At 41.2% G+C, this 26,800-nt stretch overlaps 1 protein-coding gene across 2 annotated transcripts in view; it reads right to left on the bottom strand.

Moving 5' to 3' along the window:
* Positions 1 to 12,393: 12,393 nt before the first annotated feature.
* Positions 12,394 to 26,800, bottom strand: part of ccdc85a (coiled-coil domain containing 85A) — a 41,789-nt gene continuing 27,382 nt past the window's right edge. Inside the window, exons 3-4 of one of the 2 annotated variants that reach the window (XM_029752791.1) lie at positions 17,076 to 17,133; positions 12,394 to 13,260 (exon numbers count right to left, since the gene is read on the bottom strand). In XM_029752791.1, the coding sequence (XP_029608651.1) occupies positions 13,245 to 13,260; positions 17,076 to 17,133 (74 nt within the window). In that variant the 3' untranslated portion in view covers positions 12,394 to 13,244. The remainder of the gene's footprint in view (positions 13,261 to 17,075; positions 17,134 to 26,800) is intronic. The other variant, XM_029752792.1, reaches the window with a different exon arrangement.

A 26,800-nucleotide genomic window follows, 5' to 3' on the forward strand; every position in this document is an offset into this window, starting at 1 on the left:
AGGCATATTTTCCAAAGGGAGCCCTGCATGTACACAATCAATACAAATGTACATTTACATTTACAAATACAAAATACTCCATCATCAACATCATCAAAATGCAATCATACAAAACAAACATTCTTCAGTAAAAATATGAACAATTAGCTGTCTGAATTGCCATAGCGGGACCAAAACATCAAATTTGAAAGAGTTATAGAGATTATTCCACAAATAAGGTGCAAAAAAAATGTTTTTTAAATCTGATTTACCTAACTAAGTGAAGATTGAAGGGATCTCCAGACTTAACCATCCCGGAGACTGGGTCTGGTAGCTCGTACATCTGTAGGTTAATAACGATGAAGTAATGTACGGTGAAAGTTTGGTGCTAGAGGGCTTTATAAACAAAAATAGTGCAATGTATGGATCTACGACACTTCAAAGAGGGCCAGCCTACTTTCTGATACACGGAAGCATGTTACACTGGCCGCCCGGCCAAACTGAGCAATCGGGGTAGAAAGGACTTGGTCACGGAGGATCTCCAATAAAAAAAGCATCACATCACATTTTTCTCAGTAATGATGTCAGACTCTGACACAACTTGCCTAGTTAGGGACAGAGAGGAATTTCCACATTTCAGTGCATTAACTGTTTTCCAAAATGTAGACGGATCACCAGCAGAGTGGGTATTAAGCGTGGTTCTAAATGTGTTTAATCTAGATGTGTGTGATGGGCCAACAGATGGCAGGGGGACAGATTATTGCTGGTGATTGAAGTGACTGGTGGTGTGTGCGTGTGCATGTGCATGTGCATGCATGTGTGGTTGCAGTGATTGGGTGTCAGGTCAGTGCTTCTGTCATCTTAATTGCATGCATGGTCCAATCTCACGCAGTCATTTTTTAATCCCTGGGTCATTTTATAGTTTCCACACAGCATGACAAGGAGAGGATGTGCGAAGAACAGAGAAAAAACTCCAGAGGAAGGGGGATTGCTCTTCATATTATGGTCAGTCCGGTGCTTGTACAGTCCCATAGCCCCTCAGATGCTCTATCTCCTCTCTCTAGGCAGAGATGTGAACTATGCTGAGACTACCTATCTCTCATCTTCCTATCTGCCTGTGCTCTGTAATTGCAGTGCCCAGTTATAATGATGAGTCTATGGTAGCTGGGCTGGGTTGTAATGAGCTGTCTATTGTACTGTTATAATGAAAACTAGCATTAACAGTGGCGATTATGGCATGTAAATCTTGGTGGGGCAAAAAAAAAAGATGTGGGATGCATGCCAGCAAAGCCAGTACCCAACACAACACTAAACAATACATGAACTGCACTATACCACTGCTACACTTGTCTATTAGCGGAGCCTTGTCTGGCAGCGAAAGAGTTCATTCAGCCTCATTTACTGCCTTTTAAAAAAACATAGCTGACTTGCTTAAACAAATAGGGTTTTTAGTTGGCGGTGTCGTATTGTCCCCATGAGTGATAGCACACTGAGCTAGGCTAAAACACCTGCATTTTGGAGCTGCCTTACTCCAGAAAACAAAAAGGAGACCATGTTTGTATGTGGCTTTATTAACTCAATTATATATATATATATATATATTTTTTAACTTTGTTTGCATACTGATATGTGACACGTATTAATGCCAAAATAACAAGCAAAACAGGAAAGCCCAAATGAATGGGCAAACCCTGAATGATGGGTCGCCACTGGCGTTAGCGAATGCTTATCTTTCAATGAGTAGGTAATGGAGAATGGGGTTGAGGTGTGTTATCCTGCTCCCTGCAGGTCCCTCATGCTTTCTGTCAGACCCCAAAGAATAGGCCTATGACCGAAGGACAAATGGAGGGAGAGTGAAAGGCTGAAAAATAGTTTGAGAGGGAGGCAGAGATAATGTTTATGTGTGCATGTGTGTGTGCGTGCCTACGGGTTAAAACATGGAAGAGTTTATTTCCAAAATCAGAAATGATTGCTTATGGGTAGCTTCACGTGTGTGTAAAATATTACTGTTCTCAGGTTTTTAATTAATAGATTTTAGATGTGTATGAAAATGTTTGTTTAAGATGAATGCACTTACTGTAAGTCGCTCTGGATAAGAGCATTGGCTAAATGTCAAATTTTACATACAGATCTCATATTACTGTATTGAATTATTTGTACATTTATTTATTAAAAAAGTAGTTATTTGTTACATTTGACTGTGTAAAACCTAGCAGTACTACACAGTATTTCTCTGAGAGTGAGGCGGACATATTTTATTAGCAAAAAACATGATTATTTGCAGTTGAAGTCGGAAGTTTACATACACCTTAGCCAAATACATTTAAACTCAGTTTTTCACAATTCCTGACATTTAATCCTAGTAAAAATTCCCTGTCTTAGGTCAGTTAGGATCACCACTTTATTTTAAGAATGTGAAATCTCAGAATAATAGTAGAGAATTATTTATTTCAGCTTTTATTTCTTTCATCACATTCCCAGTGGGTCAGAAGTTTACATAAAATCAATTAGTATTTTGTAGCATTGCCTTGAAATTGTTTAACTTGGGTCAACCGTTTCAGATAGCCTTCCACAAGCTTCCCATAATAAGTTGGGTGAATTTTGGCCCATTCCTCCTGACAGAGCTGGTGTAACTGAGTCAGGTTTGTAGGCCTCCTTGCTCGCACACGCTTTTTCAGTTCTGCCAACACATTTTCTATAGGATTGAGGTCAGGGCTTTGTGATGGCCACTCCAATACCTTGACTTTGTTGTCCTTAAGCCATTTTGCCACAACTTTGGAAGTATGCTTGGCGTCATTGTCCATTTGGAAGACCCATTTGCGACCAAGCTTTAACTTCCTGAATGATGTCTTGAGATGTTGCTTTAATATATCCACATAATTTTCCAACCTCATGATGCCATCTATTTTGTGTAGTGCACCAGTCCTTCCTTCAGGAAAAGCACCCCCACAACATGATGCTGCCACCCCCGTGCTTCACGGTTGGGATGGTGTTCTTCAACTTGCAAGCCTCCCCCTTTTTCCTCCAAACATAACAATGGTCATTATGGCCAAACAGTTCTATTTTTGTTTCATTAGACCAGAGGACATTTCTCCAAAAAGTACGATCTTTGTCCCCATGTGCAGTTGCAAACCGTAGTCTGGATTTTTTATGGTGGTTTTGGAGCAGTGGCTTCTTCCATGCTGAGCAGCCTTTCAGGTTATGTCAATATAGATATAGATACTTTTGTACCTGTTTCCTCCAGCATCTTCACAAGGTCCTTTGCTGTTGTTCTAGGATTGATTTGCACTTTTCGCACCAAAGTAGGTTCATCTCTAGGAGACAGAAGGCGTCTCCATCCTGAGCGGTATGACAGCTGCGTGGTCCCATGGTGTTTATACTTGCGTACTATTGTTTGTACAGATGAACGTGGTACCTTCAGGCATTTGGAAATTGCTCCCAAGGATGAGCCAGACTTGTGGAGGTCTACAATTGTTTTTCTGAGGTCTTGGCTGATTTCTTTTGATTTTCCAATGTTTTCAAGCAAAGAGGCACTGAGTTTGAAGGTAGGCATTGAAATACATCCACAGGTACACCTCCAATTGACTCAAATGCTGTTAATTAGCCTATCAGAAGCTTCTAAAGCATAACATAATTTTCTGGAATTTGAAAGCTGTTTTTTCCCAAAACAATGCTTTAAGAAGTTATAAAAAAAAGAAATACAAATAAGTGTTAACTGTTTAGGGACAGTATTCGGAAATTCAGATGAATGACATGCCCAAAGTAAACTACCTGTTACTCAGGCCCAGAAGCTAGGATATGCATATAATTGGTAGTATTGGATAGAAGACACTCTGACATTTCTAAAACTGTTAAAATAATGTCTGTGTATAACAGAACTGATATGGCAAGCAAAAACCAGAGGAGATTTATTTTTTTGAGGTCACCACCCAATGCTTGTCTATGGGAAATTCAAAGGAAATCCTCCCAGATTGCAGTTCCTATGGCTTCCACTAGATGTCAACAGTCTTTAGAAAGGGTTTCAGGCTTGTGTTTTGAAAAATGAGCTAGAATTGTAGTTTTTCAAGGTGGCTCTCATTTTGACTGTAGTCTTGTGGCGCGCGCGGATGAGGGCGCGCACCTTGTCATTTACCTCCGGTATTGAACATACTATTCTCTGTCTTAAATTTTATCGTTTATTTACATATTAGGGTACCTGAGGATTGATTAGAAACGTTGTTTGACTTGTTTGGACGAAGTTTATTGGTAACTTTTGGGATTCCTTTGTATGCATGTGGAACGGGTGGATTACTAAATCAAATGCGCCAACTAAACTGACTTTATCGAACAAAATGACCATTTGTTGTGTAGTTGGGACCCTTGGGATTGCAAACAGAGGAAGATCTTCAAAGGTAAGTGATTCATTTCATCGCTATTTCTGACTTTTGTGACGCCTCTGCTGGTTTGGAAAATGTTTTTCATGCTTTTGTGTGTGGGGCGCTGTCCTCAGATAATCGCATGGTATGCTTTCGCCGTAAAGCCTTTTTGAAATTAAAGCGACTGGATTAACAAGAAGTTAAGCTTTTAAATTATGTATGACACTTGTATTTTCATGAATGTTTAATATTATGATTTTTGTATTTTGAATTTCGCGCTCTGCAATTTCACCGGATGTTGTCGAGATGGGGCGCTAGCATCCCACCTAGCCTTTAGAAGTTTTTAAGTAAAAAATGTATAAGTAAAAAATGTAAAATAGACAATAAAAGTAATAAATAATTAAAAAGCAGCAGTAAAATAACAAGCGGGCCTATATACAGGGGGTACAGGTACAGAGTCAATGTGCGGGAGCACCGGTTAGTCGAGGTAATTGAGGTAATATGTACATATAGGTAGAGTTAAAGTGACTATGCATAGATTATGAAGAGAGAGTAGCAGCAGATAGCTTGCTGCCCGGTAGAAGATAGAACAGTCCATAATCATCTCCTTTGTCTTGATCACGTTGAGGGAGAGGTTGTTGTCTTTGCACCACACGGTCAGGTCTCTGACCTCCTCCCTATAGGCTGTCTCATCGTTGTTGGCGATCAGGCCTACCACTGTTTCATCGTCAAACTTGATGATGGTGTTGGAGTCGTGCCTGTCCATGCAGTCATGAGTGAACAGGGAGTACAGAAGGGGACTGAGCACGCACTCCTGAGGGGCCCCTGTGTTGAGGATCAGCGTGGTGGATGTATTGTTCCCTACCCTCACCACCTGGGGGTGGCCCGTCAGGAAATCCAGGATCCAGTTGTGTTTAGTTCCAGGGTCCTTAATTTAGTGATGAGCTTTGGGGGCACTATGGTGTCGAAAGCTGAGCTGTAGTCAATTAATAGCCTTCTCACGTAGGTGTTCCTTTTGTCCAGGTGGGAAAGGGCAGTGTGGAGTGCAATAGAGATTGCATCATCTGTGGATCTGTTGGAGCGGTATGCAAATTGGAGTGGGTCTAGGATTTCTGGGATAATGGTGTTGATGTGAGCCATGGCCAGCCTTTCAAAGCACTTCATGGCTACAGACATAAATGCTTCGGGTTGGTATTAATTAAGGCAGGTTACCTTAGTGTTCTTGGGCACAGGGACTATGGGGGTCTGCTTGAAACATGTTGGTATTACAGACTCAGTCAGAGACAGGTTGAAAATGTCAGTGAAGACACTTGCCAGTTGGTCAGCGCATGCTCGGAGTACACGTCCTGGTAATCCGTCTGGCCCTGTGACCTTGTGAATGTTGACCTATTTAAAGGTCTTACTCACATCGGCTACGGAGAGCGTGATCACACAGTCGTCCTGGACAGCTGGTGCTCTCATACATGTTTCTGTGTTACTTGCCTCGAAGCGGGCATAGAAGTAATTTAGCTCGTCTGGTAGGTTTGTGTCACTGGGCAGCTCGTGGCTGTGCTTCCCTTTGTAGTCTGTAATAGCGGGATTTCTTATAAGCTTCCGGGTTAGAGCCCGCTCCTTGAAAGCGGCAGCGCTACCTTTTAGCTCAGTGCGGATGTTGCCTGTAATCCATGGCTTCTGGTTGGGGTATGTACGTACGGTCACTGTTAGGACGATGTCATCGATGCACTTATTGATGAAGCCAGTGACTGATGTGGTGTACTCTTCAATGCCATCGGAAGAATCCCGGAACATATTCCAGTCTGTGCTAGCAAAACAGTCCTGTAGCTTAGCATCCGCTTCAGAAAGGTGTCACTGCACCGGGACAGGTTAGCCTCATACAGAGGGGCCTCTTCTCCCCAAACCCCAGGGACCCCCACAATTCCTCTCTCTGGCAATGACATTCTCCAGGCACCCACCCCCAGGTGGCTCAGACAAGGCTCCAGACAGCCCACTCCCCCAGTCTCCCTCCGTGTGTCACCGCGTGGTTCCCCGGAGCCACGGACTGTATTACCCATTCCCGCATCCTTGTCCCCCATATCCCTGCCTTCCTCCCCTGGGTCCCAGAGGGGCAGCCCCCTGCCACGGATGGAGCCCCCTGTTTCACATCTGGACACTCTGCGACCATCACGGCCGCGCAGGCAAAGGAGACCTCCGGGTCGCTGCAGAGACTTTGTTTGTTCCCTCGGGGACGAGGGACTTTGTGGTGGGGGGGCTGTGTAGTGACCCGCACAGACAGATGTGTGTTATGTGTTAGGCTATTAGTTGGTTGTGTTGTACTTACCAGTACCCAGTGTTTGCGGGGTCCTACATGCCAATCAACCCGCTATCTGCCAATCACGGGAATGCCTGGAATGTTCTGATGCCGGTTGGCGGAGTGGTGTGTGTGTGTGGGGGGGGGGGGGGGGGGGGGGGGTGGAGCATTGGAAGTTAAGACCAGGTTTAGCCATTGTTCTCTCTCTTACGTCTGGCCTTCACAAGAGGTCACGGTAGTTTTATTCGGTATCCTTCATTTATTTGGTGTGGGCTATGGCCAAACAGTAGCCTGTGTGAAGTTGGGTTAATAAACCGTAAATTCATAAACTCAAACCTCTGTCTGGACAATTGTTCCTTTATGATCTAGTCAGGTCATTACAATAGCGTCTTGAAAATGACTGGTTGCTGAGTTAGACAGGCACGGTCATTGAGGCACAGAGTGTAAAACTGTGGAAACCCAGATAATCATAATAGTGTCTGAGCGTTTAGGTCTGTTGCCATGGTGATGAAGTCATGTCGCCCATGGTTGGGTAGCGTTATGTAAGTGTGTGGGGGGTGGGGATGCGGTTGGATACATCATGGGCAACATGATACAAAGCAACGCAACAGAAAGAGGAGTGTGTTTGTGGGTGCATGCACGTTTGTGATTATTTCACAAGTCTGGATTTCATCAAGTATCTACCTGCTTTCAAGTTTACAAGCAAATATTTAGATGGTGGTAATGTATCAAACATAACCCAGAATCCCTTTGATCAAATTGCATTGAGGTAACTACTGTAAGCGGTCAAATACAATACAATGTATACAATGTATGCCCTTGGGTCTTGCATTACATTTGTGTAAGTAGCCCCTTTCAGACTTCTAGGTCAGTATGACTCAACAGTGTGTGGAAACGGTACTGTACTGAACAACCAGTTGAAGACATTGACCACGTTTACACGCGCACAGTATTCCGGATAGTAGCTCATATCCCGTTGAAGGTCTTATTCAGGATAAAATGTTTCCATGCACCTTTGATATCCCGCTAACAAGTATCCCCATATCCATGAAAAAACAGAATATTCCTAATTAAAGTTAATATATGTGTTAAATGGAATAGTAATTGAAATATAAATAAATTCATTATTATTGTCACGCCCTGATCTGTTTCACCTGTCCTTCTGAATGTCTCCACCCCCTCCAGGTGTCGCTTATTTTCCCCAGTGTATTTATCCCTGTGTTTCCTGTCTCTCTGTGCCAGTTTGTCTTGTATGTTTCCAAGTCAACCAGCGTTTTCCCCGTTCTCCTGCTTTTTGCATTCTCCTTTTTCTAGTCCTCCCGGTTTTTACCCTTGCCTGTTTCTGGACTTTGTACCCGCCTGCCTGACCATTCTGCCTGCCTTGACCATGAGCCTGTCTGCCACTTTGTACCTCCTGGACTCTGATCTGGTTTTGACGTTTTTGCCTGTCCATGACCATTCTCTTGCCTACCCCTTTGGATTAATAAACATTGTAAGACTCCAACCATCTGCCTCCTGTGTCTGCATTTAGGTCTCACCTTGTGCCTTGATAATTATTCTACAATGTAGACAATAGTAAAAATAAAGAAAAACCCTGAAATGAGTAGGTGGGTCCAAAACTTTTGACTGGTACTGTATTCATAATATATCATAAATGTATCAAGTTCACAACATTGTACGTTTTGCAAATTCCGTAACATCATATGAAATGGATGATGGACATCTACAAATTAATACATACCAAACTAAACGTAACATATGATACTAAATGGAGCATCTCGGATTTACATTTATTTATTTATTTTATTTCACCTTTATTTAACCAGGTAGACTAGTTGAGAACAAGTTCTCATTCGCAACTGCGACCTGGCCAAGATAAAGCATGGCAATTCGACACATACAACAACACAGAATTGCACATGGAATAAACAAAACATACAGTCAATAATACAGTAGAACAAAAGAAAACAAAAAGGCTATATACAGTGAGTGCAAATGAGGTAAGTTAAGGCAATAAATAGGCCATGGTGGCGAAGTAATTACAATATAGGAATTAAACACTGGAATGGTAGATGTGCAGAAGATGAATGTGCAAGTAGAGATACTGGAGTGCAAAGGAGCAAGATAAATAAATAAATACAGTATGGGGATGAGGTAGGTAGATAGATGGGCTGTTTACAGATGGGCTATGTACAGGTGCAGTGATCTGTGAGCTGCTCTGACAGCTGGTGCTTAAAGCTAGTGAGGGAAATATGAGTCTCCAGGTTCAGAGATTTTTGCAGTTTGAAAAGCAGTACAGAATAATATGAAATATTCTGAGAGCAGGTTGCAGCTATGCACCCAAGATGAACTGAAGTCTTATCAGAAACGTGTTTCATAGTTTTCTCGCCTTTCATTTCCTTAAAACCGGTCAAACTGATGACATTTGGACAGTTTGCACAGGACCAATCTTTCCATTGTTTTGGAGTTATTGCGTTTTCTCCCCGGTCCCTAAACGAAACAGACAACTTCACCAGTGTTAACTGCATTCATTCTATAAATGTAAGACATTATTCTGGTGAGCACTACTTTATTTAGTCTTCTAGGGCAACAACTTATGACAGAAGAGAAGCTGCATGTACTGAAGAAAAATATAAACGCAACATGTAAAGTGTTGCTCTCATCATGAGCTGAAAGAAAAGATCCCCCCCAAAAAAACCTTTCTGTTAGTGAGCATTTCTCCTTTGCCAAGATAATCCATCCACCTGACAGGTGAGGCATATCAAGAAGCTGATTAAACAGCATGATCATTACACAGCTGCACCTTGTGCTGTGGACAAACGGCCACTCTAAAATGTGCAGTTTTGTCACAAAACACAATGCCACAGATGTCTCAAGTTTTGAGGGAGCGTGCAATTGGCATGCTGACTGCAGGAATGTCCACCAGAGCTGTTGCCAGATAATTGAATGTTAATTTCTCTACCATAAGCCACCTTCAATGTTGTTTTAGGGAATTTGGCAGTACGTCCAACTGGCCTCACAACTGCAGACCACATGTATGGCGAGCGGTTTGCTGATGTCAACGTTGTGAACAGAGGTGCCCAATGGTGGCGGTGGGGTTATGTAATGGGTAAGCATAAGCTACGGACAACGAACACAATTGCATTTTATCGATGGCAATTTTAATGCACAGAGATACCGTGAAGTGATCCTGAGGCTCATGGCCCATTTTTTTAAGGTACAGTATCTGTGACCAACAGATGCATATCTGTATTCCCAGTCATGTGAAATCCATAGATTAGGGCCTAATGAATTTATTTCCATTGACTGATTTCCTTATATGAACTGTAACTCAGTAAAATCTTTGAAATTGTTGCATGTTGCACTTATATTTTTGTTTAATATACCTATATTTGACTAACAAATGGCCTATCAAATGTCAGAAATTATAATATGGCCAGCTAAATTATAAGAAGAAATGTAGGGGTGAAAGTAGCCAGTAGGCTATTTGGTAAAATCAATTATTATGAAATTACTATGGTGGATGGAACTGCGCAGGTAGCCTACTTTTTGAAGTGATTTGTTTGACAATCAGATGAAAACATCATCACACCACACCCATGATATGCAAAACTGAACTTGCGCAGACTGCAAAAAACAACAGTAAACAGGATAAGATGTTTACAAGGCACAGTATCCGGTCTAAAAATCAGCATATCCCAGGCATCTTATACGTGTAAGGCGTGGGTGTTTGCTGACGAGGACTCAAGTGCAGGAAGCAGCGAAGCAGGGTATTGGACCCAAACAGCGCTCAGAGCGCACAACAAAACAAAGTGCCCCAAACACAAGGGACAAAACACAGCTTGCGCAAAACACACACACCACTGAAATGTACAACAACAGCGTGTCACCACGCACAGCATACAATGAAACAATCCCGCACAAAGAGCAGGCGGGCCTACTGGCTAATAAAGCCCGCTAATCAGCCCAACTCAGAACAGGTGCACCTAATAACGAAAAGGGGGAAAACAAAAAGGGAATCAGTGGCAGCTAGTAGGCCGGTGACGACGACCGCCGAGCGCCACCCGAGCAGGAGGGGGGGGCACCTTCGGTAGGAGTCGTGACAATACGGGATTCTCATAACCGGGATACAAGCTTTTTTGGATGATTGTAAACAGGATATGATGTTTATATGCATCAACTCAAAAACAGAATCCTTGAGTATCCCGAATAATAACGGGATATTGGTGTGCATGTAAACATGGTCAATGTGACTATGGTGGCCCAGATGGTGATTATATATGGTGTGTTTGGCAATTTCAGATGGTCACAACCATATTGCTACATCCACCAAACGGGAGAAAACATACGTCAAATGCTGTTGAAGAACGGTGCACACCGTTTGGGTAAAATGTGGTTTCAGTACAAACCGCCATGCAACGTAGCAAACATTGAACGCACCCCAGGTAGACTTCCAGGTGTAGTGTGTCACATAACTGACGGAGAGAGAAAATAGAGGCAAAGGAAAAGCTGCTTTACTCAATCCCTAGTGAGAACTACTGATTTATACACAGACAGTTCCCTACAGGGAACAGGGAATAACAATGAAGGGGAACAATCCATTGCAAATCCAGGACTTTGCAATGTGATTCCCAAATCCCTAGGCTCTGACATTAGTGTGTGACTGTTATCCTGGATCAAATGTAGGATGTTTAGGACTTGAAAAAACAAGGTAGTTCTTCTATAATGAGAAATCCCCAGGGATCTCCATGCATGCACACACACACACAAACACACACACGTTCAGAAACAGACACACACAGAAAGTCACAGTCACACACACAAGCACACACACCAGGTATCAAAGTGCTAGCGAAGGCATGTTGCTAATTAGACAATCCCAGTTCCTACGAATTGTGTTATTTTGTTTGAACAATACTGCAGTAATGAAATCTATGCCATCCTCTTCAGCCCTCCCAGCCTACATTGACATTACATGTCAAAGTAAGTACAGGCGGATAGACAGACACAGTGTGTTAAGTAGTCAGGTAGGCTGACACAGAGACACAGCTTGCAGGCAGTAGTGAGGGCAACCCTAGTAGGACCCACTACTGGTGCATTGCAGTGGGAACTCAGACAATCACAGGAGTAGGTTTGCAGTTCCGCCCTGCTGACAGAGTTAATGTTAATCAGCCCACCACTCCCCTCGCCTACCCCACACACAGGTGTGTGTTTGTAAGATAATTGTGTACAAGGAAAATAAAACATTTTCCTTAGAGTGTATGCTTCCTTTGCGCGTGTATGTATGTTGGTTGGGAGAGTGTAGAGATGTATATGTGTTTCTAACTGCGAGTGTGTGTGCGAGGGTGGTTCTTATTAGAATTGATTTGATCTGATGCCATTTGAGTAAATAAATAATGTTCGACCATTTCCCATGGCAGCAACCCAGAGGAAAATCTATATGTTTACTGTATAATATAGTGTTACGGAAACACACAGACACAAGCTGACAATAGAGAGATATTGATCAGATAAGCCTGTGAATATCATGGAGGCCTCTTCGGTCAAGCGGAATGGTGAGCTTGATCATCATGAGCTTCTATCTGCTGTGTTGTGCCTAGATCGACGAGTTAAGCGCATTATTGCTGAATACCTGTTGTCGTTCCTTCTGCTGGGGTGAAATAGTCATTTTCTTCATCCTTAACATGAATCCATGCACTCCTAAACACAAACACACCTATCGTCAGTGTATGGTGTGTGTGTGGGGCAAAACACAAGACAAGTCTCTCTGGATTAGGTATTTTACATAAAGACGCTTTATTATATTAGACATACATCTCTTGATATGATATTTATAGATATAATAAGACCAGTAGGTCAAAAATAATACTATCATTGTTATATATAGAAAACTAAGCAGATACACTACTTTTGACTTATCTTAGTTCTGTCACCAAAAATCTAAAAAGTCACAGGGATTAGAGGTTATACAGTACAGTTTGTTAGTAATAATGTGTGTGTGTGTGTGTGTGTGTGTGTGTATATAAGTGACCCCTCACAAATCACATGAATTGAGATTAGGATTTTGTTATGTTCTCTCCAAAACCATTGTCATATTAGCTGGTGTTCACATTTGTAGATGTATAATAAGGGGCAAATATAATGCAATCTTCTCAGTTGAACTTTGACACAAGGTTTATGTACTGTACTGTAACACTGGTTGGAACTTCACACAAAGCTGAAAGGGGAACACAGTACTGTAATGCATTATGGAGAGCATGTGTTGGTCTGTAAAGGGCCTATGGCCTACAAGTCTTGTTCCTTTCTGTTTCATAGGCTTTTTTATCAAAGGAGGTAGGACTATTTTGTTGGCAACAGAGAGATAAAATTCACTGACAGTAATATTAATTTGGCAATCACACTACTGTGTTTCCTCTATCTGACATTAAGAAAGAGCATGGCTGAAGTGGGAGAGTCGCCCTCATCAAGACACTATCTTTCAATCTTTATTTTGGTATTTTTTTCTCTCTCTTTTTTTTCTTTCTCTACAGCACCTCTCTCTAGTGTTTCTCTCTGTCTCTCCCCCTCTCTCTCTCTTTAGGGGCTCTGGTCACTGCAGCATGTATGTTGGAGGCTTGTCGGGGTCAGGAGGCATCAAAGCTGAAAGACAAGAGGGGAAAATGGGTATTACCATTACTGTGTATATACATGTTTCGTGCAAGTTGCCGTGTGTGTGTGTGCGCATTAGGGATGGGGTTTTTAAATAAATTCACTATTCGAATAGTAATTTCTGTCAGATATCCGGATATTGTAAATACATGTTATTTTTTTACTTACGTTTTTTTAACCTGAGCACTGTTGCTATAGCTAGCTAGGCTAATTCAGGCTACATGCTGCGCTTTTTCCCCAACCCCATTCAGATAAAACAACAGCTTACCTGTTGGTTGCTTGTTGTAGCTTACTCCTTCTCATTGAGAACTTTTAATTCCATAATTTTATTCCATCTTGCATTGCATTAGTGAACTCTCACTCCACTTGCTACACATTGAGCCTCTTTGTCACCTTGATTGGCCAACATCAACAAGCTACAGTGCCTATAGAAAGTCTACACCCCGTTGAACTTTCTTCACATTTTGCTGCGTTAAACTTAAATCTAAAATGGAATTATATTCAAATTTTTTCTCCTACATATCTACACAACCTACTCCACCTTTTCAAAGTTAAAGAAAGCTATAAAACATTTTCCAAATTAAGAAAAAATAATACAACTGAAATATCATAATTGGACAAGTCTCCACCCGCCTGAGCTAATACTTGGTGGAAGCACCTTTGGCAGCCATTACAGCTGTGAATCATTTTCATTATGATTCTACCAACTTTGCACAACTCTTAGAGCAACATACAGAGCATTCGGAAAGTATTCAGACCCCTTCCCTTTTTCCACATTTTGTTTCGTTACAGTCTTATTGTAAAATCGATTAATTAAAACATTTTCCTAATCAACCTACACACAATAACCCATAATGACAAAGCAAAAACAGGTTCTTAGAATTTATGAAATACAGAAATACCTTATTTACATAAGTATACAGACCCTTTACGATGAGACACAAAATTGAGCTCAGGTGCATCCTGTTTCCATACATCATCCTTGAGATGTGTTTACAACTTGATTGGAATCCACCTGTGATAAATGTAATTGATTGGACATGATTTGGAAAGGCACGCACCTGTCTATATAAGGTCCCACAATTGACAGCACATGTCAGAGCAAAAGCCAAGCCATGAGATCAAAGGAATTGTCTGTAGAGCTCTGAGACAGGATTGTGTCGAGGCACAGATCTGGGGAAGGGTACCAACATATTTCTGCAGCATTGAAGGTCCCCAAGAACACAGTGGCCTCCATCATTCTTAAATGGAAGAGCACTCCACCAATCAGACCGTTATGGTAGAGTGGCCAGATGGAAGCCATGCCAAAAGGCACCTAGAAGACTTTCAGACCATGAGAAAGACTCTCTGGTCTGATGAAACCAAGAAACTCTTTGGCCTGAATGCTAAGTTTCACGTCTGGAGGAAACCTGGCACCATCCCTACGGTGAAGCATGGTGGTGGCAGCATCATGCTGTGGGGATGTTTTTCAGCGGCAGGGACTGGGAGACTAGTCAGGACCGAGGGAAAGATGAACGGAGCAAAGTAAAGAGAGATCCTTTTGGCAAACTCCTTGGGGTGGCAGGTAGCCTAGTGGTTAGAGCATTGGGCCAGTAACTGAAATGTTGGTGGATCGAATCCCTGAGCTGACAAGGTAAAAATCTGTCATTCTGCCCCTGAACAAGGCAGTTAACGCACTGTTCCTAGGCCGTCATTGTAAATAAGAATTTGTTCTTAACTGACTTGCCTGGTTAAATAAAAATAAATAAAATAACAATCCTTGTTGAAAACCTGCTCAGGACCTCAGACTGGGGCGAAGGTTCCCCTTCCAACAGGACAACGACCCTAAGCCCACAGCCAAGACAATGCAGGAGTGGCTTCGGAACAAGTCTCTGAATGTCCTTGAGTGGCCCAGCCAGAGCTCGGACATGAACCCGATTGAACATCTCTGAAGAGACATGAAAATAGCTGTGCAGCAACGCTCCTTATCCAACCTGACAGAGCTTGAGAGGATCTGCAGAGAATAATGGGAGAAACTCCCCAAAAACAGGTGTGCCAAGCTTGTAGCGTCATAGCCAAGAAGACTTGAGGCTATAATCGCTGCCAAAGGGGCTTCAACAAAGTACTGAGTAAAAGATCTGAATACCTATGTAACAGTGGTATTTCCATTTTTGATTTTTAATACATTTGCAAACATTTCTAAAAACCTGTTTTGCTTTGTCATTATGGGGTATTGTGTGTAGATTGATGAGGAGGAAAAAACTATTCAATACATTTTAGATTAAGGCTGTAACGTAACAAAATATGGAAAAATTAAAATGGTCTGAATACTTTCTGAAGGCACTGTATGTGTGTTTGTTTTTGTGTGTGTGCATGCCTTTGTATGTATAGTACCAGTCAAAAGTGTGGACACAGATACTCATTCTAGGATTTTTCTTAATATTGTACTATTTTCTACATTTTCTACATAGTAAAGACATCAAAACTATGAAATAACACATATGGAATAATGTAGTAACCAAAAAAGTGTTAAACAAATCAAAATATATTTTAGATTCTTCAAAGTAGCCACCATTTGCCTTGATGACAGCTTTGCACACTCTTGGCATTCTCTCAACCAACTAGTCACCTGGAATGCATTTCAATTAACAGGTGTGTCTTGTTAAAAGTAAACTTTTGGAATTTCTTTCCTTAATGCATTTGAGCCAATCAGTTGGGTTGTGACAAGTTAGGGTTGGTATACAGAAGATAGCCCTATTTGGTAAAAGACCTGGTACATATTATGTCAAGAACAGCTCAAATAAGCAAAGAGAAATGACAGTCCATCATTACTTTAAGACATGAAGGCCAATCAATCTGGATGAACTTTGAAAGTTTCTTCAAGTGCAGTCGCAAAAACCATTAAGCGTTATGATGAAACTGGCTCTCATGAGGACCACCACAGGAAAAGAAGACCAAGAGTTACCTCTGCTGCAGAGGATAAGATCATTAGAGTTAACTGCACCTCAGATTGCAGCCCAAATAAATGCTTCACAGAGTTCAAGTAACAGACATATCTCAACATCAACTGTTCAGAGGAGACTGTATGAATCAGGCCTTCATGGTCAAATTGCTGCAAAGAAACCACTACTAAAGGACACCAATAAGAAGAAGAGACTTGCTTGGGCCAAGAAACACGAGCAATAGACATTAGACTGTTGGAAATCTGTCCTTTGGTCTGATGAGTCCAAATTTGAGATTTTTGTTTCCAACCGCCATGTCTTTGTGAGATGCAGAGTAGGTGAACGGATGATCTCCGCATGTATGGTTACCACCGTGAAGCATGGAGGAGGTGTGATGATGTGGGGGTGCTTTGCTGGTGACACTGACAGTGATTTATTTAGAATTCAAGGCACACTTAACCAGCATGGCTACCACAGCATTCTGCAGCGATACGCCATCCCATCTGGTTTGGGCTTAGTGGGACTAACATTTGTTTTTCAACAGAACAATGACCAACACACCTCCAGGCTTTTACCAAGAAGGAGATGCATCAGACCGCAGAGTGAAGGAAAGGCAGCCAACAAGTACTCGGCATATGTGTGAAGTCCTTCAAAACTGTTGGAAAAGCATTCCAGGTGAAGCTGGCTGAGAGAATGAAGAATCTCAAATATAAAATATATTTTGATTTGTTTAACACTTTTTTGGTTACTACATGATTCCATGTGTGTTATTTCATAGTTTTGATGTCTTCACTATTATTCTACAATGTAGAAAATAGTAAAAATAAAGAAAAACCCTTGAATGAGTAGGTGTGTCCAGAATTTGACTGGTATTGTATGTCTCACCTGTCCCAAATCTTCACACTCCTACAGGTGTTGGTGCAACAGCCAGCAGATATGAGAGCTGCAAACAACATCAATAAATATGATCAATAATGACAAGGGACAAGCACAACATCCTGACAATAAAACCAGAATTGAATAGAATAAAATAAACATATTTAAGATTGAAAATATATTATAGTAGAGTATTGTCATGTGTCTGTCTTGATTTTCACAGTATATCCAGAGCTGTGTGTGTGTGTGTGTGTGTGTGTGTGTGTGTGTGTGTGTGTGTGTGTGTGTGTGTGTGTGTGTGTGTGTGTGTGTGTGTGTGTGTGTGTGTGGCCATAGTAGTGAGTCACTGTACTAATTACAGTCATTAGGTGGAAAACAACCCCATAATTCAAGTGTGTTGTAATAAGGAAGCATCACTTAATCTGAGAGGACTGGATCTGCTGGTTTGATTTGCTTATAATGCCCTCTTAATTATTTATGTTTGATACACTGAGGACAACACACACACACCCCAGTTAGCACATACCATTTGTTTCTTAGAGCTTGGTGAGAGCAAGGTTGTCCTATGGTTATTTTGCATACAACCTTCCCACAAAGTTCTGTGAATGGTGCAGGATACCAAGCTAGCACATAACATGAAACATATGTTTATTAGGTGGGAATTTCAGTGCTTCAGCATAATGGTTAAATTTAAAGTAATGTTCTCAGAACGTTCAGAGAACGTTAAGAGACAACAATCTTCTGTGGGAATTTCAGTACTTGAGCATAACATTTTCTACAGGTTTCCTCATGGTTCTATTTACAGTCATGTTCACAGGACATTAAGAAGACATTCCATAAAAAATATAAGAAAACAGTAACATTCAAAGAATGTTATTTAAAAACATACATTCCGTTCTCAGCGTCAACAAAACTCTCTATGTTGTGTGTTCAGGTGTGTTGGCCGCGCCCACTAATTGGCCACACCTGGTTCTTAAAGAGTGCTTGTTTCCTTTGAAATTGGGTCAATTTGAATAGACTAAACTGAACAGCTATGTATGAGTAAAAAAAACATGGCATGCTACTTCCATTCTGGTGGTGCAGTGGACTAATTCCATGGATAGAAAACAGAAGATCATCGTTTTGAATCTCACTGACGCTGTGCTACAATAAATCTATGCTTGGAGTTCAAAACGGTTAATAAAAACTAAACTGGCGGTGTTATTAAAAGTCATATTGAAACATTTTCTCAAAACATTATTTAATTACCTTAAAATAACCTATAATTTTAGTTCTCAGAACATTAATAAAATCTCCCAGGAAAACATTCAGGGAACCATAGTAAAACATTCTCAGAACCTCCCAGCAACTGAAAAATATTTGTTCCCAGAAAAGTAAAATTATAATTTCTGTTTTAACAACGTTTAAAAAACGTTCTGTTTTAACGGTTGTCGTGGAACATTGCAAGATTATGTTATAATGCTTGTATTGTATTATAATGGTTGTTTTATTCGACAGAATAGAGTATTCTGTTAACTATTGTGTGTGTGTTTTACTGAGGATGGGCCTCTATGACATAACACTGACAGAGGAGATTTATGATGTCTTTGGGTGATAAAACCTAAAGAGCATTCCAGAGAACATGAGCTAATGGTTCTGTTCTATACCGTACCAGGGAGAGACGGTTCCAGTTTGGAGTAGGATGACCAGACAGTGTCTATACAATGAAAACTGTTGACACAGCAGTTGCTGTCTGCTATGTTTTGTAGATATCTTTCATACAAATCTTAACCTTGTGACCATTCTATGTATCTGTTGTTCGTCATGTAGGTTGAGAGGGGTGTATCTTGGCTATAAAAGATCTTTGTACTTTTGTGTTGTCACTTTCAATGGCGCATCATTGAAAGTCAAGTGCTATTGCAAAGCTCTTATTATTAATGATGTAGTTTAAGTATAACTCTGACTGCTGTGTGAAGTTTAACTCTCCTCATTTGGTAATGCAGAAATTAGCCACCACACGGTCAGGAAACTTATGGCTTCTTTCCCAAAACCAATGGGAACCAAAAAAATGTACGTTCCCACAACTTCCAAGAAACTAAATGTCTGTCATTCTGCCCCTGAGCAAAGCAGTTAACCCACTGTTCTCCGGGCGCCGAAGACGTAGATATCGATTAAGGCAGCCCCCGCATCTCTCTGATTCAGAGGGGTTGGGTTAAATGCGGAAGACACATTTCAGTTGAAGGCATTGAGTTGTACAACTGACTAGGTATCCCCCTTTCCCTTTCCCAGCGCAAATGAAAAACATGTTTTAAGTTCCAAAGTTACATCAACCTATAGCTAAGTTTTTGTTATTTGGAGTTAATAAATACTTTTTGATTTGGGTCGCAGCATATTATGCATATCTGCCACTGTAGCATAGCAGCAAAGGCTGGACAAATATTATTTAACTCTTGTTTTAATATGTTAAAATGCATCCTACTGTATGTACATAAGTGGACATTATCAAGGGACATATTTTTTCAAATAGAACAATGGCCAGTTTGAGTCGCAGTTGCACGTCTTTTTGTAAAAACAAATAGGCTATGTCTGGTCCATGAATTCTTTGTGTTTTTTCAATATGGCCCGTGTGCTGATTGAGTTTGACACCCCTTGGCTAGCGTATCTATTTATGTAACTAGCTATTTATTTTGCAAGTTAAAAACACGGAGCCTAACGTTAGCTAGCTAGTTGCTGGGAGGATGACATGTCATTGGATGAGTGGGTGAGTGACAGACTTTTTCCACTCATATCATTTTTCTTTGGCTATAGCTAGAGATTCTGCAGGTTCATTTGGTTAGCGAGCAAGAAATGTGAATCACTTTGCTAGCTAGCTATGCTGAACTTTATTCACAGTTAGCATATCTCTTAGTTATCAATCAAATGTATTTGGCATCGATCAAATGTGCGGGCAAGCAGGCAAGTTCCCATTCAGTTGTTAAAATGTGGGTTGGGGCAAGCTAGCATTTGCAGGCAAGGTGCAGAAGGACGAGCAGGCCATTATTCCCCATTGTTTATCAGTGCAATTTTGATGGAAAACTAGTTTGAGAGGCTTAATCTACTGTTCCCTCGTTAGATTTTAGCTCATCTCGGTCTGGCTAGCATTAGTTGTTGATCTTGTTGTTGTTGATGTGCATAGGCAACTGAGGGAGAGAGACTCCCTTTTCATGGTTGTTCGATCAATAGGATTGTGAAGTTTGCAAATGTAAGAGGACTCCCGTGGTATTTACATATTTGCAGAAATCCATTCAGGTGTATTTTGTAGCTTTTGGTGAATGCGTTCTAATGATCTAATGTTGCGCTGTTACTACTGCCTGTAAACACACAGTCCAGTTCAAAGTGAATGATGGCAGGCCTGTGTGGCAAATGACTTATTTGCATATAAGCCTACTGTACATCTGATTGGCTATGATGCACTGGTCTGCATCATGATGCAGGGGTCCCGTGTGGCTCAGTTGGTAGAGCATTGTGTTTGCAACGCCAGGGTTGTGGGTTCGATTTCCACGGGGGACCAGTACGGATAAAAAAAAATGTATGAAATGTATGCATTCACTACTGTAAGTTGCTCTGGATAAGAGCGTCTGCTAAATGACTAAAATGCAATGTAAATGTCTGCGTAGACAATGGTCCCAGACAGGACAGATGTTTTATTTGGTTTTAATTACAGCAGTGTCTATTAATTGTCCAAACGCGAGGCCGCTTTCTCACTCTATATTAATATAGAATTTTCACAAATGCCTTACTATACGTAATTCCCAAACATACTATGAATTTATGAAAACATGATAATGACCATTTCTCTCTTGTCAGAAAATGTACAAAAAAGGTGTAATATTCATCCTGGAGGTGTATATGAACAGATTTTATGTCATGTTGCAAAAATGCTGTCAGTTCCACTTTAAAACAGTTACAGAGTTGAATTGCTGTGATAGGAGAAAACTAAGGATAGATCAACAACATTGTAGTTATTCCACAATACTAACCTAAATGACAGAGTGAGAAGACTGAAGCCTGTACAGAATAAAAATATTCCAAAACATGCATCCTCTTTGCAAAAAGGCACAAAAGTAAAACTGAAAAAATGTGTCAAAGGAATTAACTTTTGTCCTGAATATTATGTTTCGAGCAAATCCAACACAACACATCACTGAGTACCACTCTTCATATTTTCAAGCATGGTGGTGGCTGCATCATGTTATGGGTATGCTTGTCATCGGCAAGGACTAGGGAGTTTTTTTAGGATAAAAATAAATGGAAAAAAGTCAAACACAGGCAAAATCCTAGAGGAAAACCTGGTTCAGTCTGCTTCCAATAGACACTGGGAGACAAATTCCCCTTTCAGCAGGACAATAACCTAAAACACAAGGCCAAATATACACTGGAGTTGCTTACCATGATGACATTGAATGTTTCTGAGTGGCCTAGTTACAGGTTTGACTTAAATCGGCTTGAAAATCTATGGCAGACTTGAAAATCGCTTTCTAGCAATGATCAGCAACCAATTTGACAAAGTTTGAATAATCTTTTAAAGAATAATGTGCAAATATTGTACAATCTAGGCGTGCAAAGCTCTTAGAGACTTAAACAGGAAGACTCAATGCTGTGATCGCTGCCAAAGATGATTCTGATATGTATTGACTCAGGGGTGTGAATACCTATGTAAATTAGATAATTCTGAATTTAATTTTCAATACATTTGCAAAAATGTCTAAAAACATGTTTTCACTTTGTCATTATGGGGTATTGTGTGTAGATAGGTGAGAAAAACATATTTAATACATTTTGAATCAGGCTGTAACACAACAAAATGTGGAATAAGTCAAGGGGTATGAATACTTTCTGAAGGCACTGTACATATATGACTTGTTTCAGGAAACTAGGCATATGTCGCACTACTTCACAGGAGCGTCATTTGAACGCACCTATCAAAATGTGTTTTTTGGCAGAAATGCCTTCTGGAATGTGTGACCAATTTGTTAGCTTTAGCTAGCTGCAGATTCATACTACAGCTATGATAATGGTTGTATTGGTACTGTAGTACTATGAGATTATCCTGGTTCATTGTTTAACTAGCTAGCTACCTAGCTAGCTAGCCAACATGTCTAAACAAAGGACTCCACTTCGGCCGGATTATTACATGACCCATCAAATTAGCAAGGTGTGTCTGGGGGTAATTATGGCCATCTATTGTATTTCATGAACATGTGTACATGTCTAGACAATAGTGACCCATCCACTTAGCTAGATGTGGCTGGGGAGTGGTTATAGCATTTCCTTCACATGACCCATCAATTTAGACAAGTGTGTCGAGTAAGCATCATATAATAATGATAAAATATTTATACAATATTTTTATATGGACACTTTCTGTTTTTGATATTGCCACTAAGTAACCACTTCACTGTACCGTTTACACCTTCTGTATCCTGTGCATGTGACAACAAAACTAAGATTTTATTTGATATAGCGTGTGTTACCACATGGCCTCATACTTGAATCCTTAAAGAGATGGGTGTGGCTAAGGCTTTAGAGGGGCTGAACGATGCGTAAAGGGTGTAGACAAAGAACTCTCCAGTAGGTGTACCAAAAGATTCAAGGGCCAAGTGGGGTTAAAAGTTTATCAACTTTCAAAACAGAATTACTTTCCCATTGTCCCTCAACTTCAGTGTATGATATACAATTTTCTAGCTTTGAGTCTCTACTTTTATCCAATGTAAAAAAAACACAATTTCAGATTTTGCTACATAAGACCAAATCTACTGTAGGCGGTCGGACACATATGAATTTTTCCCTGTTGCCTATTGTGGATGTCCTTGGGCAGGGGCAGAGAAAAAGGCAAGACACTGCTTTGATAGTGATGATTAACACACATAACACCACACTGACTTTCTACGTGAAAAAAGGTATTTTAAAACCCAATACTTAGCCATCAATGGTCAAATATTAGGCAGTACATATGTATCCTATTTAGACCCTTCAGCCATCTTGGTTATTCATGCAGGACCAGTGGATCAAACTTCCAGTGAGCATGTGGCAGAACAGCTGTTCAGAAAGAGAAAATAAAGAAGAGGTGACTAGTGACCACAGTCATTCATCATCTGTCATACATGATGTGTGTGTTGTGTGTGTGTGTGCATGCATGTTTATTTAATATTCTAAGTACAGAGAAAACACTGACAGGTGTTTTGAAGGGCTATCCTGCCCCTATCCTGTCCTCTAAGCAGAGAGACCCTGATCCTCCTGGCCCTCTCTGCCACTATTGACCTGCTTCCTCCTGCCCTCCCATTGGTCCAGCCAGAGACAGGGACAGACACCTCTGGCTATTCCACAGCTGTCTCCTCTGCTCTGCTGCACCTGTGTGTGTGTGTGTGTGTGTGTATGTGTGTGTGTGTGTGTGTGTGTGTGTGTGTGTGTGTGTGTGTGTGTGTGTGTGTGTGTGTGTGTGTGTGTGTGTGTGTGTGTGTGTGTGTGTGTGTGTGTGTGTGTGTGTGTGTGTGTCTGTGTGGAGGGGGGTTGGCCCTCCTTCATTTTGTTAGGGTCCTCTGAGGCATAGCCTCATTGTGAGAGGAGGAAAGAGGAAAGAAGGGAGAATAGAAAGAGGCGACTGAACAACAGCGCCGAGCTTCTATGAAGACTTCAAAGAGTAAACACACACACACACAAACACTACAAACACATATAAAAAGGTAAAGACACACACACACACACACACACACACACACACACACACACACACACACACACACACACACACACACACACACACACACCACCTCAACAGTCTTCATTATGTTCCTGAATCCCTCTATGGCAGCCATTAGACACAGTGTCAGTGAAGGTCTGCTCTTAATCTGAACCTCTGCATTAGGCTATTTCCATGGTGGGCGAACAAAAAGCTCAAAGCACCAGGAACGACGCCTAAGTGTTGCTTACACTATCAAATAAACAGAGTGATTTCACTGCCTCTATTTGGATACATAACACACTGTACACTAAGATCAGTTAGAAGCCTGGAGCTGACATGGTTAGGGGAGTTAGTGTGTGTGTGCGTGCGTGCGTGCATGTGCGTGCGTGCCTGTACACGCATACTGTACATGCGCATGTGTGCGTGTCTATGTTCATGACAGTGTGTCTTATGTGGGTAGGTTAGCTGCACATGTAAGCCATTAATAATATGTAAAATATTCCTCAGCAGACATAATAGGAAAAAGGCTTCAAAGTGGAAATGCAAATTAGAAGCCAGGGAAGCAGCTGTTGGCCTAGCTTAGGAGCTGTCCCCTGTAGAGGACCTCTGATCACTATCACACACACATACACATGCTCACACACACTCACACACACTCACACATCCTCCAACATCTCATAATCCAACAGCAGTCCAGGTCAACACTTAATTAGTTTCCTACCAAATATCTGTGCTGGGCTTACCACCTTATTAACCTACTTCCTGCCTGCTAGCAACCAAAAGAGAGAAAAATACCCAACAGTGACAGCACACACACACACTTTCTGTCTCCCACTTCCACACACACTTCCCTGTTGTAGTTGTTTGTGGGAACTCCTAGCGCTCGCAGCTGGAAGACCCAGAGATGGAGTAAATAGAAGTGATTGGAGCACACCAGGGAACCCAGCGATATTAGGAGCTTAAACTACTATTTAAAAACCCTAAGATCAAACACACTCACACACTTACGCTGTGTGTGTGTGTGTGTGTTTTCTCTGGAGGCAAATTAGGCTCTCATCCTTAGTCCTACTGAAGGCATCCACCCACAACAGACCAATGTTCTATCTCTTCTCTTGTCTGTAGAAACACAGCAGGGGTATTGAGGAACACTATACTGTATTCAGTCCTGGTCTAGCTACTGATTGCCTGCCCTGGTACTGAGAGATCACAGGAGGCTGGTGAGAGGAGGACGGCTCATAAGAATGACTGGAATGGAGTGAATGGAATGGTATCAAACTCATGGAAACCACATGTTTGATGTGCTTGATACCATTCCATTGATTCCGTCCCTGAGTGTCTAGTTTGAGAAACAGACGCCTCAGAAGTCCTCAACTGGCAGCTTCATTAAATAGTACTCACAAAACACCAGTCTCAATGTCAACAGTGAAGTGGCGACTCCAGGATGCTGGCCTTCTAGGCAGAGTTCCTCTGTCCAGTGTCTGTGTTCTTTTGCCCATCTTAATCTTTTATTTTTATTGGCCAGTCTGAGATATGGCTTTTTCTTTGCAACTCTGCCTAGAAGGCCAGCATCCCGGAGTCGTGTTTTCTCTGTTGACGTTGAGACTGGTGTTTTTGCGGGTACTATTTAATGAAGCTGCCAGTTGAGGACGTGTGAGGCGCCTATTTCTCAAACTAGACACTCTAATGTACTTGTTCTCTTGCTCAGTTGTGCACCGGGGCCTCCCACTCCTCTTTCTATTCTGGTTAGAGCCAGTTTGCGCAGTTCTGTGAAGTGAGTAGTACACAGCGTTGTACGAGATCTTCAGTTTCTTGGCAATTTCTCGCATGAAATAGCCTTCATTTCTCAGAACAAGAATAGACTGACGAGTTTCAGAAGAAAGTTATTTGTTTCTGGCCATTTTGAGCCTGTAATCGAGCCCACAAATGCTGATGATCCAGATACTCAACTAGTCTAAAGAAAGCCAGTTTTATTGTTTCTTTAATCAGTACAATAGTTTTCAGCTGTGCTAACATAATTGCAAAAGGGTTCTCTAATGATCAATTATCCTTTTAAAATGCTAAACTTGGATTAGCTAACACAATGTGCCATTGGAACACAGGTGTGATGGTTGCTGATAATGGGCCTCTGTACGCCTATGTAGATATTCCATTAAAAATCAGCCGTTTCTAGCTACAATAGTCATTTACAACATTAACAATGTCTACACTGTATTTCTGATACATTTTTTGTTATTTTAAGGGACAAAAAAATCAATTTTCTTGTAAAAACAAGGACATTTCTAAGTGACCCCAAACTTTTGAACGGTAGTGTACATATATATATATATTTTTTACACATACTTTTCTCAACATTAACCACATCCGAAACATACCCTTCCACAAACCAAAGTATCAGGAATCACACCATGCAAAGGAACATGTCACGTTGGTATGAATGATTCGGGAGACAGGCGCAGGAATGCGTAATAGGGTTTTTTATTTCTTACCCAAATTACGGCACAGGGACGAAAACCAAACAAACACTATACAAAACACAGGGTAGAAACCCAAACAAAAGAGCGAGGAGTACCTCGAATAAATAACACAAGCGCACAATGATTAACACACGGGACGAGACCCGTAATCATCTGCGCAATCCACATTTGCACGAAAGCCATAGAACAGGTACAAACACGAACCAACGGACATTGTAACAATAATCGACAGCACAATGGTAAACCAAGGACACACTTATACAATTACTAATCACTGGGAATAAGGGGCAGGTGTGCGTAATGAAAGTTCCGGAGGGATCCGTGACAGAACAACCTAATCAAAACCGTTCCTTTATAGAATGCACCTAACTGTCAACTCCGTCAAACAGCACAAAAGGCATATCTATCTCTGTATCCATTATCCAACAAGTGTTCAAAGGCTTTGATTGTTCTACTCTAACACTAGACTATTCAAAAATGCAATACAAATCTCCAAAACGTCCCCCTGTTCCGTTCCATACCACTGCATAATGATCCAGGGCCAACCCTGCTAGCATCCT

This window comes from Salmo trutta, chromosome 5 (genome assembly GCF_901001165.1).
Source record: "Salmo trutta chromosome 5, fSalTru1.1, whole genome shotgun sequence".
Classification (NCBI taxonomy): domain Eukaryota; kingdom Metazoa; phylum Chordata; class Actinopteri; order Salmoniformes; family Salmonidae; genus Salmo; species Salmo trutta.